At 35.5% G+C, this 22,033-nt stretch overlaps 1 protein-coding gene across 8 annotated transcripts in view; it reads right to left on the reverse strand.

The window, feature by feature from the left end:
• Positions 1–1,859: 1,859 nt before the first annotated feature.
• KANSL1L (KAT8 regulatory NSL complex subunit 1 like) overlaps positions 1,860–22,033 on the reverse strand; it is a 126,914-nt gene continuing 106,740 nt past the window's right edge. For 7 of the 8 annotated variants that reach the window (XM_055573334.1, XM_055573333.1, XM_055573330.1 and 4 more), the window contains exons 8-15: positions 21,463–21,570; positions 10,104–10,229; positions 8,479–8,597; positions 7,570–7,694; positions 6,046–6,100; positions 4,788–4,900; positions 3,682–3,850; positions 1,860–2,592 (exon numbers count right to left, since the gene is read on the reverse strand). In XM_055573334.1, coding sequence (XP_055429309.1) covers positions 2,362–2,592; positions 3,682–3,850; positions 4,788–4,900; positions 6,046–6,100; positions 7,570–7,694; positions 8,479–8,597; positions 10,104–10,229; positions 21,463–21,570 — 1,046 coding nt within the window. In that variant the 3' untranslated portion in view covers positions 1,860–2,361. Of the gene's footprint in view, positions 2,593–3,681; positions 3,851–4,787; positions 4,901–6,045; positions 6,101–7,569; positions 7,695–8,478; positions 8,598–10,103; positions 10,230–21,462; positions 21,571–22,033 lie in introns of those variants that run through there. The other variant, XM_055573335.1, reaches the window with a different exon arrangement.

Below are 22,033 nucleotides of genomic sequence, written 5' to 3' on the forward strand. Positions count from 1 at the left end.
AAAGAAAAAAGGCCTCTATTTAGAAGTAATATTAAGTTGAATCCTGACCCTTCTGTTTGTTTGATCTTAGCAAACCAAATCAGCCAACCTCTTTGAGTTTCTATTAATTGATTTATACATTGAATGTAATTATGAGAGTGTGGTATTGTATTGTATTGAGGATTAAAAGATTATTATATATGTAAAGCTTCCACTATTCCTAGAATTGTAAGGGTGTGGAATTGAACATGCCAAGGCAAAGAAGCTATTAGATAAATTTGTTTTGTACATTATAAAGTACATTGATACAATCTCACTAAACCTACAGTCAGTCCTATGAATGGTAAAACAGGTGTGTTTGTCCCCATTTAAAAAAAAAAATGATACTGAAACTCATCAACAGGCTGGTACAATGGAAAGAATCCAGGAAAGCATAGGATTTCTGTTCTGTACTCTTTTTATAGATGGAGCGCTTAAGAGGTGGATTAAGCAAAGGAAGCTTAATTGTCTTATTTCTAGTCTAATTTTAAACTAGAAAAACCACTTGCTAAGAATATCCTGCAACTAATGACTTTTGACTCCAAGGATATATATTTTATTAATCCAAGAAAGACCAGGTAGGCTAATATATGACAAGGTACAGATTTAATCCATACACTATTTATTATTGTGTCCCAAATTACACTTTGACAGTAGATATGTATTACCTACTTCATTCTTGTAAATACTCTTGCTATGAAATACACATGGCAAGAAATAACAGGACCAATGTCATTAAACTTTTTCAGGCTACTATGAGTTTTGAGAAATAAGGTTTGGAAAATAGGAATGTTAACACTTTTAAGCATGGAATAGAGCTTCCTTGGTTTCTTCTGTTTTCTCAAGGTAAAATTTTATTACCTACTGTTCGTTTTTATTTTGGCTTAGGAAAGGCTTTGCCACACAGATAGGAGACGACAAGGCATATAGAAATAGACACAGACAACACAAGGCATATAGAAATAACTTTTTAATTAAAAAACTTACATAGATTATAATATCAGACATGACAAAAAAAATTGAGTTTATTCGCCTGGACAACTTGGGTTTGTTCTTTTTTTTTTTGTTTTTTTTTTTTAAATGTACAGTAAAACTACAAGCAAAAATTTGTCAGTGTTGAATTGGAAATTTTTTCTTTAAAGAGACCAGTATAATTTCCAGTCTCTAACAAAAACTTACTGTCAGATCCCCCAGATTAGGCCAGATGGCTAGGATTGTCAGTTATATGGGTACTACAACTTGAATAACCTGTTTTACATGAGAAAAGTGATTCATATAAATTGTCCTCAATTTTTACATAGGAAAAAATAATGTAATAGTGTCAAAAGAGATTTTACTTTATATACACTCCAGTATCCAATACTGAAGTATTAAGAATTTTAATTCTCTCTCTAAGATACAAGTAAGAATAGATGCCTATTTGAATAGACTAAGCAATGGTAAGGAGTGACCAAATGAACTAGAAGTACAATAATATACTAATGGGAATTTCCTGTTTGTTACTCATTTTAAGTGGGATGTTTATGAGGTACATAAAGCTCAAATCTTAAAAGATGTGATACTTTTAAAATACACTAATATTTAACTCACCATTGCTTTTCTTATTCTGTTAGGAGTGAATAGAAAATAACCTGTGTTTAACTCAACAGATTATCAGTGATTTCAAATAAATTGTATTATGTTACCTGGTATAGAAATTTCCATAAATAACTTCTATTAAATATGTTTTTTCAAGTCTGGACTACTAGGAAGGGATGTTTCTAGATGTCCAATATCATTGGAAATCTGTGCTTCTTTATAGTGCAGCTGATATTTCATGGGATAATTCATACATGCATTTTTCAAGTGGAATGGTCACTGCCAGTGCTTTTTAAAACTACTTAGATGTGTGTATATATATGCATGTATACTCTATACACGCATATTTTTATATTGTTATTTCTGAGGCAATTTAAGATTAACCATTTGTATAGAAAAAAAGGAGCTGTCATTTGATACACAGGGGTCGGCGGGGGGGTGTGGGGGGGTGTGGGTGTAAGTTGTTTAAAAATTATTTACCCAGTAATGTGATTTGACAGCAAATTACAGCAGTTAATTTTCTGGTGCTTATGATTTGCATCAAACACAAATGACTAGCACTTGTTGGTCAGTGAAAAGCTAGTTACTTGTGGTTTCAGGAAGGAAAATGAAACTAACTTGCCTGTTTCATAAACAGCATAAAAGGTTAACATGCACTATATGCTCTTATTCTGGAACTGAGACTGTGGAGGGTCTGGACAACAGGGCCTGCTTTTTTCTCCTGTTTTCCCATTCATTTACACAGTTTTCTTCACTTGTTCCCTGTCACCTGTTTTTTTTAACATGAGTAAGTCCTAGACCAAGGGTTTTGTACTCTTCCATTCCATCTGCCTGCCTTTTTGGATGGTAGCCTTTCTCTGGTGCAGTGGTGCAGAAGACTTCACCGTGGAAAGCTGGGCTTGATCTTTCAACCTGATCATTTTTTTCATCTTGGCATAATAAAGCTTCTGTGTCTTCATCCTTCAGTGGAAAAGCCCGTCGTTCCCACCACAAAGACTGAAAGAGAAAACATTTTCAGTTTCAGCTAATTTAAGTTCATATCTCAGGTAATCTGTAGATGTCAATTTTGTAATAACCACTGGTCAGTACAAATTCTTATTTGGTCCTAAGGATCCAGCAACTTAAAGTGGGACATACTGAGGATTATTTAATAGGGACCTTTGGGAATTATTGGTTTACTTTGCCTCTTCCAAGAAGAGGGAAATGGTGCCATTAGGGAGTACTGGTCCTCATTTTAAGGCTAGGTGCATGTTAGGGAACTTCCCTTAAATGTATTTGGGTCATCTACTTCAGTATCTCCATTTTCATTCCATCATTATTATAGACACCTATTAACTTTTCTTTGAGCTTTCTATGATTTGCCTCTTAACTTCTATTATCTCTACTCTATTGATTCTAGATATTATTCTTTTCCAATATCTACTTATGAAAAACAGTGCAACAACTTTATAGATGCAGTGTAGAAAGCACTCCTATTGAGGTTAAAACTGGATAAATGGGGAGACAAAATCTTTTCTAAGGGGAAGAGAAATAACTAACCTTTCTATGTGCCAGGTAACATTCTATTTAATCCAATTAGGTTTGTAATGAAACTTTGATAGAATTCCCTTTTTCTAACAATAAGTGAATAGGTGGAATTAGGTTTTGGCATGTTACATAAAAGGGCTTCCCCGATGACTCAAGCAGTAAAGAATCTGCCTGCAATGCAGGAGACACAGGTTTGATCCCTGGGTAGGGAAGATCCCCTGGAGAAGGGAATGGCAACCCACTCCAGTATTCTCGCCTGGAGAATTTCATGGACAGAGCAGCCTGGTGGGGCGATAGTCCATGGGGTCGCTAAGAGTTAGACATGACTGAGCACACACATACATGTGTTTCATAAAAGGGGGAAGTATCTGTAGTTAGTGATGGAACTTGAATGCTGGAATGTGGATCCTCTGGTTCCTACACCCAGCATTCTGTACTGGACTGTTGCACTGAATGTGTTACGTAATGATGAATCCTTTGTCAGCAGCAAGCAATTCTATAAACAAGGTTTTGAAAGTCGATTAAGGAAGTTTTAACAGTTACATAGGATACTCTCACCTTGGTCTCTTGACTCTGACTCAGTGAAGGTGAGCCGTGTGCACTGGGAGCCTGGCTCTCTGAAGGAGGCTCAGCAGGACTCCCCACTGCGCAGTGCTGCCCACCACTGAAATCATAAGGGCCTTCTTTCAAAAGTAGGTCTTGTCCTTCAACATTTTTAGGGTAAGCTCTAGCAAGAAAATCAAGAAAACATTTTATAAACAACCTAAAGTGTAGTTCATAAGTCCATTTAACTTGGTAACTTTTCTTTAAACAGTTCTGCCCAAAAGATTTTTAAAAAGTCATCTGCTGATTTTCCGCATGTTATCCTCACATCTCAAAGGCTTTTATTTAAATGGTACTTCAGGGAATCTTGCCAAATTATTATAAGTAGTTTTGTTTGGGGGTATTTTTTGTTTGTTTTCCAGAAAACAGGAGAAGATAGTTAACTTGACTCTTATCCCGAGTTCCCTGAGTATCTATGATTATTGTAATGTCATCCATGAAGAACTCAATTCACATTTTCCTCTGTACTTCTGGAAAACTGGATCTCTGTAATGTAGAGAAAGTTGAGAATAGAATCTCAGGTATGTTAGGATAACTCTTAGAATAAGGATCTACAACAAATCATCTGACTATCTTGACTTAAACAGAGAAATGTGTTTTAAAAGTGTGAAATGAGACCCCCACACTACAGTGACTACTAGGTTTCAACATGATCTTATGTTTTAAGTTTTGACTATATCAAAAAATAGTACAATTAAATATAAAATATCAGGATTTTTCTCAAATACATTATGTTTTTAGGATTTATTCCCCCTTCCTTCAAAGTCATGTTCAAAGTATTTCAGGCTATTTGCTTTTTACCCCAGATAGGTTTTTAAGCGTCTTTTTGGTTCTTTTTTAAGAAAAATATTTTTGAAGTAGTTGTGTTACAGATCACTCTCTAATCACTAGTGTTAGGTCCCCCATTATAGTACACTGAAATGACCTTTTTATGGAGAATTTTCACATTATTTGCTCAGTTAAGTCTATTACCGATGCTGACAATTAGCATGAGAAATAGAGTGGAGTAGGACACAAAACTCTTCATCATGTAAGTAGCCTGAACATAGTTCAACACCTGCCTGCTGTTTCTTCTCTGCCACTTGCTTTGTTCCCATAGTGACCATCTGGCTTGCTCCTTCTCTTCATACTTTTTGTGTCTTAGGGAGAAGACTTCATCAGAGAGATTTTCTATCTGGAGTTAAAAATGAAAAGTTCTGCTTTGGTCAGAAACATTCTGAAATGAGAACAGGTGTCACAGTTCCTCGTAAAGAGAACAATGGGAAGAAAACAACAATAAATGCAGTCTAAGTCATGAGAACACATGTTATGAGAGGAGATTCAGATTCCTAAAAAGAGGGAGTTTGAAACTTTTTCACCACTGGGTCATGTTTGAAGACTTACCTAGAGTACTTAATAGGTACCTTGAATACACATAGGTTCACAGTGCTTTTTTTATATTTACATAAAATATCCTTCATGCTTTATTCATTCAAACCTTTGTATTGATTGCTTCTTATGGAGTATACTGTTGATGGAACATAGTAATATCAAAGAAATTAAAACTGAGATTTGGGAAGTAGTTTAATTAATTTCTAAAGCCTTGGTTGTGGTGTTTCTGGCTAGGATCATTCTGAACTAGGGTGCATTTAAAGAGGGAAAGGCATTAAACAGATTTTGGTAGCTGAAAAGTGATATCAGTTGGCATAGAATGTAATAGAAACAATGTCTTTTACATAACACTGCCTCTTCAGACTGTCACTTTGGAATTAATTTGGCTATATAGTATTTTTCTCTATAATTTTTCTTGTCTTAATGTAAGTTTTATCCTTACAGGTCCATAGTCCCTTTCCTGTGGTTCCAAAAATCTGGAAAAAAAACAAGTTTTCATAATTCATTTGGTGACACAGCCTGATCTGAAAATGATGTGAGGTTACTGTACTTCCTATGAGTATTTCACTATAGAACTCAGTATTGATTGACAACTGCCCTAGACTCCCATACAAGACTAAATCTCATGCAGAAAAATATGACTAAGAGTGGAAGTGAATACAGATACTCATATAAGTTCAGTATTTCAACAACTCATGTATGGAAATGGTATGTTTTATTTTTGCTTATTTTTTATGCATGTTGTCTTTGTAGGCAAATTTGTACAAAACACTTTCCTAATCAAATTAATACCTTTAGTGAGGAACTTTTCATAAGTTTTGAAAATAAAAAATCAAAGAGGGCTTAGAGTTCCATTTAGTTCCTCAAATATCAAATTAAGCACATGGAAAAGAAATTAAGCAGTCTTCATAATAAGTGCAATTATCCCATGAGTGAAAGGCAACTTACCTCTTCTTCACCTAAATCATATTCATCCAAAGGCTGAAGAACAACCATCCTCCAGCTGTTGAAGATAGAACCAATTTCAAATAGCTTTTCTTAATCTATCTAAATGTAGCAATTTTATTCTATAAGCACAACCAATATAGTAGTGTTTTCTTTCTTTGGGATTTCCATAATTCAACTGGTTGTAGTATTTTAGTACTTCATTTTTTAAAAGAGACAAAATATTTGTACCATGAGAAGGGGACAAGGAGAAGATGAGGCTTTGCTTTGGGCCTTAAAATAAACAGTCTCTTCTACATAGTTGCATTTTATACCTAAGAATGTACTAATTTTGAAATGAGTTAGTGGTATGCTGATAAACTGGCTCAGAAAATAAAAAGGAAAAAAGCTGTGATTTGTAGCATTTGCCAGTTTGTTTGTGTGAAGACTCCCATCATGGCCTTACATCACAGGACTTGTATATTAAAAACCAGGTCAACCAGCGAGCTCCAGCCTACCACTGTAAACTGGAAAGACACTGTTGCTATAGAACGTTGTAACCACCAAGTGTTGTTTTTACTTAATATACAATGTATCAACAGATTCTCTGTAGGAATTCTTCTAGTACTTCCTAGAGTATTAGGAGTTCTCTCACTGCCTCAAAGCAATTATGAATAAAAGGATCAATTTAGCTAGAATAGAGACGGGTAGGAATAACTGCATTTGTCATCAGCTATCTTGTTTCCATCCTTTTCTATATGTACTTCTTGGTGCCAGATTTATAATCTTGAAAGTGCTTTCATTATTGCTAAAAAATTTGACTAAGTTGGCTGCCAGGAGACAGATCTGTGTGTGTATGGCATTCAAGGACATCCACAACCTGGTTCCAATTTATTTTTGAGCCTTCATTTCATTTATCACCCTAAACAAAACCTTAGTCTCCTGCTTAGCCTTGCATAATTGTTCCTGTGCCTGAGTTATGGTCTTCCTGTGTGAACACACACTTTCTCCTTCTGCCCCACCCCCTTTTCCTAATACACTCCCAGGTCTTCCCACTCTTCTTGATACTTGACGTGTGTATTGCGGACCTGAAGATACATTAGAATCTTTTGTTGTCACAGGAGTTGTCCCCTTACAGTGTGAATACCCTTTGCAAAGGTAGTTGCTGTCTTTGAACTCTGTGCAAATCTCCATTTTAAAGAGCAAAGATTGTTATTGGAATTATTTACATCCCTAAAGTACCTTTTAGTGCCATGTACACAATAGAAGACTAAATGTTGAATGAAAAAATACTCAAAAGTACTAAAGTAAGTAAATCTTAAGAATTTCCCTTTCTTATTAAAACCTGAGAAATAAAGCTGTGTTACTATATGGCATTATTTTTCAGCATGAGTAATGTAAAGGTTTCTTTCACGGTCTTTCCTCCATGTAACTATATAAATGGGAGAAAGGCAGAAAGCAGCATCTTCTTTACGTTAAATAAAAATTTTAACTTCACTGAAAGTTATTCAAGAAAGGAAAATTAAAGGATGTAAATAGTATACATACCTTGGAGTAAGTATTTCCTTATATTGGAGCTTCTCTAATTTAGCTGGGGCCACTAAAGACATGGGGATCACAATATTATCGATATCATAAGAGCTCTCACTTCGCAATCTTCGTCGTGCCGTATTCTGCAAGACAGGGTTACAGTAGTTTGACAACAGTTTTGGTTATGTATGCTGATACTCCTTTTATGAGTATTTATATAAAGAAAATATGGAGTGCCTCTAAGTTTTATAAATATATTATTATAAAATCTGACCATAAGATGTTAAGAAAAACAAATATACATAACTTCTATGAAACAGTACATTTGTGTGTGCACACATTCAAGTCTGTTTTTAAAACCATTAAAAAATATGAATGCCTTAAAATACAAAACTCTTAGCAGAAAAGGGTACTATAAAGCACCCTAAATGACAGTGAAATCTTTGAACCAACTCGTTTTTATTAGGAAGAACTATGAAGTAAGATGTTTGGTGAGCCATTTAATGAAGATTATTTTTACAGTCTTCGTTTATGTGTTCCTATTTTTACAGTCTTCGTTTATGTGTTCCTAGGCCCTGAGCGTCATGCTGTTTTTCTAAATCCTCCCATGTTTTGACCTCTACTCCCGACCAGATAACAAAACACAAAACAATGTAAGAATAACACAAGTGCTGGATTCTTTCTTAGCCTCACGAGTTTTTAACACACACACAAAAAAACCATAATCAAGAATTAATGAACAATTAGCTCCCTAATAAAATTTAATCAATACATTGTTTCTTAGTAAGATAATTCTAAATATGCTAATTATGTGCTAGTAAATAAAGCTGTTAACCAAATATCCTGTTTAGGTCCCCCCCACCACCCACCAGATGCATGAGCTTAAGTCTGTAAAGCAACTTGAAAGTTCACTGTACAAAAACCTACTTGTGATGATGAATTCTGGGTTCTTGATAAAACATTGACATTAGTAACTGCAGTAAAAGTGCTTTGGGATCCTGGTTCTGTGCGCTGAAAAGCAAATTCTTCAAATCTAGTTCTTTCTCCTGCCATGGAAAGACCATTGAGAGTCATACATTAAATGTAACTGGAAAGTTTTAGAATTTCTGTTTTCCTAGTTTGGTAATGTGAGTCTTGATCAGTTTGTTGATTTTATTTTTTTTAATTCATGTATCAAAAAACAAAAGGAAGGAAATTTTATAAAAATCTCAGTCAAACTTGCCATTTTCTGGAGTCTTGACAGTTTATACCCAGTATATCATTTCTTTAATCTCATCTCCCTTTACTATGTTCGTGCTTTTAACTCTTATTCAGCTGTTGCACTTCTAAGATTTACCTGGTAATTTTCTTCTCTAGTCTTTCATTTTTAAAATATCTGACTCTATGATCGACTTTTTGGAAGATTTTCTTAACTTCTGACTTGATTTCTGAAAATGTTTCTCTGTTAAAGTACTAATTTCTAAAAGTTCTTGTTTTCTTTTACTCTGCTTTTAAATAACCTCCTATTTCAGGAATGAAACTTTCAAGATACATTTATTTATAAGATTATTTCCAACTTTATTTTCTGTTTTCTTCCATGTTCCTTTTTTCCATTTGTTTTGGGTCTCTATTTGTGCATAAATGTTTATTTTCATACTGCCCTTGTTTATATTACCACGTATCTTGAAAAATAATTTCCTGTGTAATATAAAATTTAATACAGTCTATATATTATTCAGTTGTTTAAAAACATCCTTCCTAGCTAGTTGTTTCTTCAAATCAGTATCCATGCATTAAAAATGGTGTTGCATACAGAGCTGTCTAGTTACTTTGTAGTATAGCATTTTACCTGTGGTGTTCTTGTATTCATGTTAAATCCACCATGTATAATATAGTTCAGTACATCTTGGGTATAGTTTCTAATTTATTGGGTATACTGACATACTGTACCTAGGGCATACTTCACTAATGTATATAATGTTAGAGCCTCTAGAACAATGAATAAGATCCAACAGAGTATACAGATTATTTGTTATTTAATACACATCATCCCAGTTAAGTTTTATGTTACTAGCAGAGTTCTAGCTTCAAAGGTATCTCTATTTATCTTGGCACTGTAAGGTCCTGAGGGCAATTGAGCTAGGTGGGTGAGTTACATAGATGCATCTCATCCAATTTATCAAAATTCTGAAGAAGCTTCAGTGAATCAGCATCTCCACAAAAGGAAGCAGGTATGGTAATCTCTAAAGGACGACCTTGTACTAACACGTTCTGAGTCCAGAGCACAGTGCTAGAGACTGAAGGCCCATCTAGGAGAACAGTTGGTAGAAAATAACTCTGGTTAGGAAACATAGTAAGGAAATTCTTAATTTCCATTAAAGTGGATGGAATCCCAGTCTACATAATTCTGAACTGATGACATGAATTTGCTGTTTGGTGTTCATAGAACCATGGATGTTTTGTGTAATTAGTGACTTCTGGGTTATTACTTCCATGAGGCAGGGCTTTTGGAGATCAGAATTTTATTATTTTCAGTTTTTACTACTGGTGCTCATGTCCTCATTTGAACTTACCTATTGCTGTTTCACTCAAGTGTCTTTTCTTTCTTCCCTGTAATAGCTGCACAGAAGATTCTGACTTTATTTGAGGCTTGCATATAGAGGAATATCCATTTCTCCATTGATTCAGAGTATTACGTACTAAAATGGAAAGAAAAATGAAATTTTAGTTTCTTTACACAAGTATGATGAACATGTTAACTTGCTTTTACTTTATAACATTGCAGAATATTGATATACCAGTTCAAAATGACATAAATAACATATGAAGATGAAATACCCCTAAGCTGAAAATAATAGAGTAAGATTTATTAAAAACATCTTCATGAAGTGCCCCAATTCCTATAGTTTCTCCATTATTTGAAGAGGAAAGGCGATCTCTTCTGTCTTCTAAGTTAGAAACTTTTACAGAGAAGATATGTTCAGATCTGTAAATCTTGACTGAACTTCCTCTGAATCATTAAGTTAGTTTATGCTCACCCTTAGATCTGGTAACAGTTCAGGACTAAGTAAGATTATGGATTCATAAGAGACTGGGATCTCTTGAGAGCAATAACCAGATTTCATCAAACTCTTGACAGTGCCTAGTGCCATTCTTTTTAAAGCAATGAATTTTTAAAACTTTAAAGTCATTTAATATCTCTCTGCATCAGCTGCCTGAACTGTAAAATAGGGATAATAGCTATTGTGGGATTATGAGGATTGAGTGAGTTAACTCCTGTAGTGGTCACTAGAAGGATTTCTGACCTAAGTATGCAATAAATGTTAGTTTCATCATTACTGTTTTCTGTCTGAACCCTATGTTTGCCATACTGGATTAATAACCAAATTGGCTTCTTTTTTTGAAATGTTTGGAGATGTGGAAAGGATGGCTTAAGTGACAAATTCTAACCAACACTGAAAAAAAGAGTATGGATGGTCTGCCAACAGTGACAGCGACTAAGATTTCATGATGGCAAAGCACCCTAAAAATGATAGACAAAACTTTTACACATAGATGCACAGATCTACACATTTACATCCATATTAGCATGTTAAAAAATGAAACTTTTAAGTAGAACAATTTCTGAACAATCTCTGAAAGCCTAATACCTTAAGAAATTTGAAGAGCAAACTGCAAAAGCACAAGAGAGTACTGCCACAAAAGTGTGATCATCAAAGAAGCTCTGAATCTGGAGGAAAGAAACAATTACCTGTAGTAGAATTACCTGTAGAATGACTACACCTACTAACAGCCAGGATCCTTGAAGCTTCAGCAGATAAATGGATGGGTGGATAGATAAGGAAACGCCCAGGTGCCCCACTTTGAAAACATGTCCTGCCCATCCATAACTGCCTCTGAAAACAATATTGAGTGTAAATTTTTTCCTCTTCCATGAAGAGGATCTCAAGCAGTGGCGGAACAATCTTAACAGTCAACACGAACTTCAGAGATGAAAACACAAGACTCCAACAAGAAGTAATAACAAGTGTAAAAGTTTTCTCAAGAAATATCTAATGGGTTCACAGAATACAAATTTACAGGTCTTCAAAATAATATTGCCAAGAGAAAGGCAAAAGGCCTCTCCAAAGAGGCCTCAGAAATGGAAAGGGTAATCGAACAAAATCACTGCTCATTGGCCTGAATAACAGAATGGATATAACTAAAAATCAAGATCAATGAATTGGAAGAGTAATTCTTAAAGGAACAGTGATGGAAACAGGAAAAAAATTTCTAGAAGAGGACAAACCAAAAGAGGGTAAAAAAGGAAAGGATAGAATGAATGAGAGGCAATATTGGAAGAAGCAATAACCAAAAATTTTTACACAATAGTAACCCTAAGGTTTCAGTAACTCGAGCATCAAAGCAAATGGGGGGGGGGGGACCCAAACATCAGTAATGAAGACATCCTAAAAGTTACTGGAGAAGGGGGAAATTATCACAACGGAGTGAGAATCAGATTGACATAAAAGCAAATGCAGGAGAAAAATGGTGACTTAAAGCATTCATGGAAAACTAAACAAGATCCTAAGGTTTCTACCTACTCCCTCAAAGATTTCTACCCAAGAAAAATAATGCAGAGAAAAATGTTAAATAGTAAAATAACATAGCAGGCATAATTCTAAAATTCATTTCTACAAAGGTGTATCTAGAATTGTGAGTTGGGTTTTAAAACACCTGGCATGTATTGGTGTTCCAATAGTGTCTACCACTATTGTTTTCCAGAGTATTTTCAAGAAAAATCCAGGTAAATTCAACCCATCTCTTCTAAAGGAATTCACCACCCACCTTGTCTCATAAAAGCACATAGACTTTCCGAAGAAACTAACCTTTAAGTTTCATTACACTTTTCTCTCTTTGGTAATTTGTAACATTATAATGGACTCTTGAAATAGTAGGCAATATAATTCAGAGTGTAACACACATTCTCTTTACCTATGCTCATTGTAGTAGTAACCCCAGCCTTTCAGCTTGCTTACCCAGATCTTCTGAATTCCATCCTAAAATATATTTTGACCCAGTATCTCTCATATTCCCTGTCTTCCCTTCCTCCCTTTCATTTATAGAGAGCCAATTACATGCCAGGCATGTAATTCGATTTTTTAAAAATATAACTTGCTACAGGGATTTGGGGAAAATGATTAGGAAGTTGATTATTTCCCCAAATAATTGATTTGGGGAAAATAATTGATCAGTTTGTTTTGATCAAAATGATTGACTTCCTAATCAAAATGATTAGGAAAATAATTGATTTCCCCAAATCAATTATTTGGGGAAAATGATTCACCAATTATTTGATTAATTGAAATCAAATAATTGATTTCAGCAGTATAGATAAGGGCTCATTAATTTGGACTAAACTGGTAGAAATACAGAGGAGCAGGTCTGAAGTGTAAGATCACTGATAGTGGGGTTTAGATAAGGTAAGCGCGGGTAAAGAAGGCTGAGCCTTAGGGTTTTGACCTGTGTGGGTTGTTCCTCTTTCTGCACTTTAAACTTTTTATTTTGACATAATTTCAGACTTACAGAAAACCTGCAGTAACAACAAGTGCCACTTTAATTCAGATTCCCTAAATATTAATATTTTACCACAGTGGCTTTCAATGAAATTAAGTTGCTGACATGATGCTTCTCTATTCTAGATATGCCAATGTTTAACGGCATTCTCTTACATTGCCACATAACTATCAAAACCAAGAATTAATGCTGTTAGCTAACTATATAACTTACTCAAATTTCACCAGTCCTGTAATGTTCTTCACAGAAAATCCTTACGCTGTATTCAGTGGACAGGTTTCGGTTTCCTCATATCTGAAATAGTTCCAGTGTCTAGTTTTTCATGACTGAATATTTTGATGAGTATAGGCCCTTAAGTTGGCTTTGGTATTTTCTCACCACTGGCAACTACACAATTATTCAATTTTTTGTCTTTTATCTACTTTGTTGTTAGCTGAAATGAGTAGTTGTCAAATTGCTAACTCTAATGCACAGTATAGGATAAATCCAAGATCAGAGGCAAAGCACAAAACCATCTATTTATCTTCAATTTACCCTGCAAGAATAACAGGCTATGACAACGTATGCAGTTGTTTCCATTTTAAAATCTTACATATAATGGGCCAACAGCATCCGAACCACCTGAGACCTTGTTAGAATCTCAGACCCCATTCCAAACTTAATGAATTAGAATCTGCATTCTAACAATAGCCCCAAAGTAATTTGCACATTAAAACTTGAGAAACAGTGATTTGGAACACTTGACTTTTCCTCTAGATTCCAGTTAACTATTACATGAAGCTACACTTGGCATCACCATCTTACTGGAGTTCCTTTTTGCCCTTTTCCCATCACCCTTAACCTCTCTTCCTCTGCTGTCCACTAGGCAGTTTACACACTCATCCTCTTTTTTAGAATATTTTTATCATGTTGGTACCCATAATATCATTTAATAGTCATTTGTGTGTCTGCTTCTATCACATAATTTAACTTCCCATGATTCACCTTTGATTTTTCAGCACTTAATAGTCTACTTGGCACAGAGAAGGTGGTCAATTAATACTGGGTTCTAGTTTTACTCAGTATTTATTGACCACCTTCTCTGTGCCAAGTAGACTGTTAAGTGCTGAAAAATAAAAGGTGAATAGCTGGGTTCTAGTTTTACTAGAACCAGTGTTCTTGCCTGGAGAATCCCAGGGACGGGGGAGCCTGGTGGGCTGCCGTCTATGGGGTCGCACAGAGTCAGACATGACTGAAGCGACTTAGCAGCAGTTTTACTCTGGAGAAGGCAGTGGCACCCCACTCCAGTTCTCTTGCCTGGAAAATCCCATGGACAGAGGAGCCTGATAGGCTGCAGTCCATGGGGTCATGAAGAGTCGGACACGACTGAGCGACTCACTTTGACTTTTCACTTTCATGCATTGGAAAAGGAAATGGCAACCCACTCCAGTTCTCTTGCCTGGAAAATCCCAGGGACGGGGGACCCTGGGTGGGCTGCCGTCTATGGGGTCGCACAGAGTCAGACACGACTGAAGCGACTTAGCAGCAGCAGCAGCACTTTTAGTCAATTCTACAGAAAAGAAAAACTAGTGACCAGCTATTTAAGACAGATGAAATTTGGGTTGAGAGTGGGAGGGAATGGGGAAAGTAGAAAAGGAGAGTGAAAGTTGCTCACTTGTCCGACTCTTTGTGACCCCTTGGACTATACAGTCCATGGAATTCTCCAGGCCAGAATACTGGAGTGGGTAGCTTTTCCTTTCTCCAGGCAATCTTCCTAACCAAGAGACTGAACCCAGGTCTTCCACATCTCAGGTGAATTCTTTACCAGCTGAGCCACAAGGGAAGTCCAGGAAAGGAGAGATTGGTACACAAAAAAGTACTGATTTGCCTAAAGTTACAGTGTAAGTTCAATGCAGGAACCAGGATACTCAAAAGCCAGTGCTCTGGGACAACCAGAGGGATGGGATAGGGAGAGAGGAGAGGGAGGGTTCACGATGGGGGGACACATGTGCACCTGTGGCTCATTCATGTCAATGTATGGCGAGAACCATCACAACACTGTAAAGTAAGTATCCTCCAGTTAATAAAGTGAAAAAAAGGTAGCATTCAATTCAAATGTTTTCCACTCCTAGCTTTTAATTTTCCATTACTAACATGTCATTATATTATTGATACATCAGTAATAATTTTGTGCCTAACATTTACACTGCTCCATTTTTTAAAGTCAGATAAATTAGAGTAACATTAGAAGAAACATACTTACAGAAGAAATATAATGACTTAACTTCGTTTTTGCAAATTCACTTTCAGTGAATTTATGTGAAATAAATTTCATATTCACATTTCAAATGTAATAATTTTAATGCCAACAAAGGCCCGTCTAGTCCAGGCTATGGTTTTTCCTGTGGTCATGTATGGATGTGAGAGTTGGACTGTGAAGAAGGCTGAGCGCTGAAGAATTGATGCTTTTGAACTGTGGTGTTGGAGAAGACTCTTGAGAGTCCCCTGGACTGCAAGGAGATCCAACCAGTCCATTCTGAAGGAGATCAGCCCTGGGATTTCTTTGGAAGGAATGATGCTAAAGCTGAAACTCCAGTACTTTGGCCACCTCATGCGAAGAGCTGACTCCTTGGAAAAGACTCTGATGTTGGGAGGGATTGGGGGCAGGAGGAAAAGGGGACAACAGAGGATGAGATGGCTGGATGGCATCACCGACACAATGGACATGAGTTTGAGTGAACTCTGGGAGCTGGTGACAGACAAGGAGGCCTGGTATACTGAGATTCATGGGGTCGCAAAGAGTCGGACACGACTGAGTGACTGAACTGAACTGAATTTTAATTTGGATGTATATATAAGTTTTTTTTAAACCTGATAACTGTTATTTTTTCAGATGGTCACCTAACATTCCTCTGATTAGAAACAGTAGTATTTAACTATTCCCTAGCTGTTGGAACTACTTATAATCATCATCATTTTATTTGTATTACAGACATTCTTAGAATAATCATCTTGCACACATTTTTTAATCAAAAAAATGTTAGTCTAGGATAAATTCCAAGAAGCACAATTGTATCATGAAAAATATCTAAACATAAGCTATACTTTGCTGTATTTCTTTTGCACAGGCAATTCCTTGTTCTTAGTGCTTTCATTTCTTTAACTTTTTACAGTGGAAAAATTTCAAGAAACATAAATGGAATAATGAACTCCCCTGTTCTATGGTTCAGCATCAAGAGTGCTGGTAACCAACTTGTTTTCTCTCTCTCCCACCAGTTGTTTTTTGCTGGAGTATTTAAAAACACATTCCAAATATTGTCTACATATATGTCAGCTTGAATCGAATAAACTAACAGACAAACTATGTTTATGTAACCGCATGCATTATTACATCTAACATAATAGTTTATTAATATGCAACAGTAAGTCCATGTTCAAATTTCTTGTCTTAGAAACTGTGTGTCTGTGTGTGTATACAGCTGAGTTAATGAGGATCTTTTAAGAGGCCTACAGGCTGCATCTGGCTGATGCAAGTATAAATATTTTTACATGGATATAATTGTATCATTTGTTTTTGTTCAGTCCCTAAATCAAGTCATGTCCAACTCTTTGTGACCCCATGGACTGTAGCCCACCAGGCTCCTCTGTCTGTGGGGTTTCCCAGGCAACAACAGTGGAGTGGGTTGCCATTTCCTTCTTGAGGGCACCTTCCTGGACCAGGGATTGAAACTGTGTCTCTCTCATTGGCAGGTAGATTCTTTACCACGGCGCTCCCTGCAAAGTCCAGTTGTATCATACATAGAAGTACAACTTTTGTCCTTTTAGATCACTCGCCATTCTTGGATAAATGTTTATATCCTTAGATAAACTTTTACAATGTTTTTAAAAATGTATGTTCCATTGGGTTAGACAGATAACCATATTCCTACTGTTCTCCAAGTTGTTCTTAATTTTTCATTACCACAAATAATGTTAAGTATATCTGTGAATAAAGGTGGTTTCATATTTAGCATTAGATTGGGTTCCTGGAAATGGATTTATCAGGTCAGAATAGGGTTAACAGTTTAGTAAACGTTTATTGTGAACAAGTACAGAAGTTTTTTTTTTCTTAATGAGATTAAAAAAAATTAATCATTTAAAGGCCTTATAATGCATTTCAGGGGATCTTCCCATCTCAGGGATGGAACCAGCGTGTCTCAGGCAGGTTCTTTACCACTAGCGCCAAGGCTATAACAAATGCATTTCACAGTACTTCCCAAAAGGCTTGTATCAATTAATTGTACCTGAAATATTTGAGGGTACTATTTTTGCTACACAGTTTTCCCAGAACTGATGATTAAATGTCCAGTATTATTAATGTAATTGGAAAAAGGAAAAACATTTAGCATAGTGTCTGTCACATAGATACCCAGTACATGTTAGCTATAACTTTTTTTTAATTTACTTATTTTTAAATTGAAGGATAATTGCTTTACAGAATTTTGCTGTTTTCTGTCAAACCTTAACATGAATCAGCCATAGGTATACATATATCCCCTCTCTTTTGATTCATTAGCATTTTCATTATTATCATGAATACATCTAGTTTTTCTTCTAATTCTTTTAAGATGCCACTTTTAATATTTACCTCTTTAATCTATCTGGAATGTATTTTATCCACCTTAATTTCATCCACCTTAAATTTGTTTTAAGGTGCTATATGACATAGAGATCTCATGTTATTTTACCAAAAAGTCATTCCTTAATACCTCTGATTACAGAAAAAAAGTCATTTTAAACGTGGGCTCTAAGCAAGACTACTTGGATTTGAATCTTGCATCTGCTACATCTTAACTGCGATTTAGGAAAAGTTAGTCAAGCAGAAAATACCCTATAGCCTGACATACTATGCAGAACAGTTTTAAAAACGCTTTAACAGAGCTAAACAAATGTATATAGGACATTTGAGCTCATAGCCACCTTAACTTCATTATGTCTAAACAAATCACTTTCATACTTAATAGGAAGGCCACCAGCTTGAACAATCATCTTAAGACAGAATGATAGATTTTTTCCATCAAAAACTGTTAAATAAGATTTCTTTCAACAGAAAAGAGATGTTAAGATAGGAAACTTTTTTATATCTTGCATTAAAGGAGCGGTAAAATGATTTTAAAGGTTTTAGCAGTCCACTGTGGCTGTGTGTGAAAGGTTGTCCCTGGTGGCTCAGATGGTAGGGAATCTGCCTGCAATGCAGGAGACCTGGGTTCAATCCCTGAATTGGGAAGATCCCCTGGAGTAGGGAATAGTCACCAACTCCAGTATTTTTGCCTGGAGAATTCGATGGACAGAGGAGCCTGATGGGCTATAGTCCATGGGTACAAAAAGTGTCAGACACAACTTTGCCTGTGTGTACTGAAACCTTACACGGTTGTACAGATTAAAGGAAATTACAGATATAAAGCCCTTCATTACTGTACTAGTGTATAAGGAATGCTTCATAAGAATTGTTTATTATTGTTTATTAGGCTATCTTTTCCACACTAATAGGAAATATCATTCATATAATAAATCCTTGGGCTTATCTCTAGGCTTTTTATTTAGTTCCCTTGGCTTCTAACAGCATCAAAATGTTTTAATGATTATACCTCTATATTTCGATATCTGACACCTTATTAGTTCAGTTCAGTCACTCGGTCACGTCCAACACTTTGCGACCCAATGGTCTGCAGCACGCTAGGCTTCCCTGTCCATCACCAACTCCTGAAACTTACTCAAACTCATGTCCATCGAGTTGGTGATGCCATCCAACTATCTTATCCTCTGTCATGCCCTTCTCCTCCTGCCTTCAATCTTTCGCAGCATCAGAGTCTTTTCAAATAAGTCAGTTCTTCGAATCAGGTGGCCAAAGTATTGGAGTTTCAGCTTCACATCAGTCCTTCCAATGAGTATTCAGTACTGATCTCCTTTAGGATGGACTGGTTGGATCTCCTTGCAGTCCAAGGGACTCTCAAGAGTTCTCCAACACCACAGTTCAAAAGCATCAATTCTTCTGCACTCAGCTTTCTTTATTGTCCAACTCTCACATCCATACATGACTACTGGAAAAACCATAGCTTTGACTAGACAGACCTTTGTTGAAAAAGCAACATCTTTGCTTTTTAATATGCTGTGTAGGTTGGTCATAACTTTTCTTCCAAGGAGCAAGCGTCTTTTAATTTCATGGCTGCAGTCACCATCTGCAGTGATTTTGGAGCCCCAAAATATAAAGTCTGTCACTGTTTGCCCATCTATTTGCCATGAAGTGATGGGACCAGATGCCATGATATTAGTTTTCTGAATGTTGAGTTTTAAGCCAGCTTTTTCACTCTCCTCTTTCACTTTCATCAAAAGGCTCTTTAGTTCTTCACTTTCGGCCATAAGGGTGGTGTCATCTGCATATCTGAGGTTACTGATATTTCTCCTGGAAATCTTGATTCCAGCTTGTGTTTCATCCAGCCTAGTGTTTCTCATGATGTACTCTGCATATAAGTTAAATAAGCAGGGTAACAGTATACAGCCTTGATGTACTGCTTTCTCGATTGGAACCAGTCTGTTGTTCCATGTCCAGTTCTAACTGTTGCTTCCTGACCTGCATACAGATTTCTCAAGAGGCAGGTCAGGTGGTCTGGTATTCCCATCTCTTTCAGAATTTTCCAGTTTATTGTGATCCACACAGTCAAAGGCTTTGGCATAGTCAATAAAGCAGAAATAGATGTTTTTCTGGAACTCTCTTGCTTTTTCTATGATCCAGCGGATGTTGGCAATTTGATCTCTGGTTCCTCTGCCTTTTCTAAAACCAGCTTGAACATCTGGAAGTTCACGGTTCACGTATTGCTGAAGCCTGGCTTGGAGAATTTTGAGCATTACTTTACTAGTGTGTGAGATGAGTGCAACTGTGCGGTAGTTTGAGCATTCTTTGGCATTGCCTTTCTTTGGGATTGGAATCAAAACTGACCTTTTCCAGTCCTGTGGTCACTGCTGAGTTTTGCAAATTTGCTGGCATATTGAGTGCAACACTTTCACAGCATCATCCTTTAGGATTTGAAATAGCTCAACTGGAATTTCATCACCATTTCTGTCCTTTATGGATTGACACCTTATAGAACTTTTAAAAGTTTTATTGGATATTCAACATTTACTTTAAGAAGAGTGCCTCTGGGATTTTGATTAGAATTACATTATAAGTTCATTTGAGGAAAAATGACACCTATAGTTACAACTTTTCTTTTGACAGGAGCAGAGTATTTCTCTCCATACAAGCACATATACCCTTATGTTCCTCAGGAAACTTTTCAAGTTTCTTTCATGTAATTTCTTGTTAAGTTTAAGCCTAGATATTTTATATTTTCATTGTCAATATGTCTAGGATAATTTATTATTTTACAAATTCTAATGGGTTATTATTGGTATTTTTAAAGGCTACTTGTTTCTTAAGTTTATTTAAAGATCTGTTATGTTTCAAAACTCCACGTCTAACAGGTATTCACATTCAGTTGATTGCTGAGTTTTTGAGGGAGATGACGATTTCATTTGGAAATATCTTGTTTAGTGTAACATTTTGATGTTGAGAAATATGCAGATGTATTTTCTTTCTTTTTCTGATTGCTTCCAAGCACAATGTCCCCATCCCCAATTTAGAGTTTCATTATAATTTTTCAAGTTTTATTATGTAACTTTAGTGTTTTATTTAAAATTCTTGGAACCATATAGAATTTACTGATAAATGATATGAGTGTATAAACATTTTCCCCAAAATGACTAACAATACTCTTTATTGAATAGTTCTCCACTTTCTTACTGATTACAATTCTTCCTTTAAATAATAAAGAATAAGCTATGTAGTCTGCTTCATGAATCTGCTTTGCTAAATGTAAGCAAAACAGAATCTATGCTAATGTTTATAGATTTCTGTAATGTTTTCATATGTGGTTGGGCTAGATTCTCTCAATATTTTTTCCAGCAATTCCTTTTACATTTTCCTATTAATTCTTCAAATGGGCTTTACAATTATTTTAAGTTAACCAAATTCTTTTAGAACTTTAAGTTACACTGCACCAAACATAAACCAATAGGAAGAACTGATATCCTAATTATTCTTACCATCCAGTAGTGCTGTTTTCCCATGTTTATTTAAATTTCCTTTTATATTTATCAATAACATTTTGTAATTCTCATTCAATATTCAGTAAGTATTGCACATTTCCTGTTAGGATTACTGCTGTGTATTTTCTATTTGTGTGTGATGTATGAAAAGTGAATATTAAAAATTAAGGACTTACATTCATTCCTTTGTTAAATTTTATGTCCTTAGCAAAAGTAATAAGTATATGAAAGATGTAAAAAATATATAAAGTACAAGATTTATAAGTAACATACCAGGTGATGGAGATATGATACAGTCTCCTAAAAATTTATTTTCAGTAAGATCTCCTTTTATTTCAGTTTTTTTTAACAGTGTTTCAAAGTGAAAACGAAGAGGCACATCTAGAAAAATAAAGCAAACAAAAATATTTTCAGTGAAATCACTCTTCATACCGTCCCATATTAAGATTTAGAAACATAAGCAAAAGCTTGAAACATCACAACTATTAGAAGTGACAAAATATTCTTTCCAAGTGTAAGCAATATTTTGGAAATTACTGATTATGCATACTAAATAAAGACTATGAACAATTGCATAAACTAAAATAGTACATGAGGTGAACAAAAGTATAAACATTAAATACTACTTGCAGATGAAACAAATGCTCCCAAAGGTCTTTAATAAAATATATAGTCAAACCTGAGTCCATACCACCGACCCCTAGAAAACTGCATTTGAAATACTGAAGTTTCCAAAAGACATAATTATACAAGTTTAATTACTTGAAGGAAAAACACTATATTTCAGATGCAACCTTTTATGAAAATGTCATTTAACATTCCCTTAGTTTACTACTGTTATGAA

This window comes from Bubalus kerabau, chromosome 3, assembly GCF_029407905.1.
Source record: "Bubalus kerabau isolate K-KA32 ecotype Philippines breed swamp buffalo chromosome 3, PCC_UOA_SB_1v2, whole genome shotgun sequence".
Classification (NCBI taxonomy): Eukaryota; Metazoa; Chordata; class Mammalia; order Artiodactyla; family Bovidae; genus Bubalus; species Bubalus kerabau.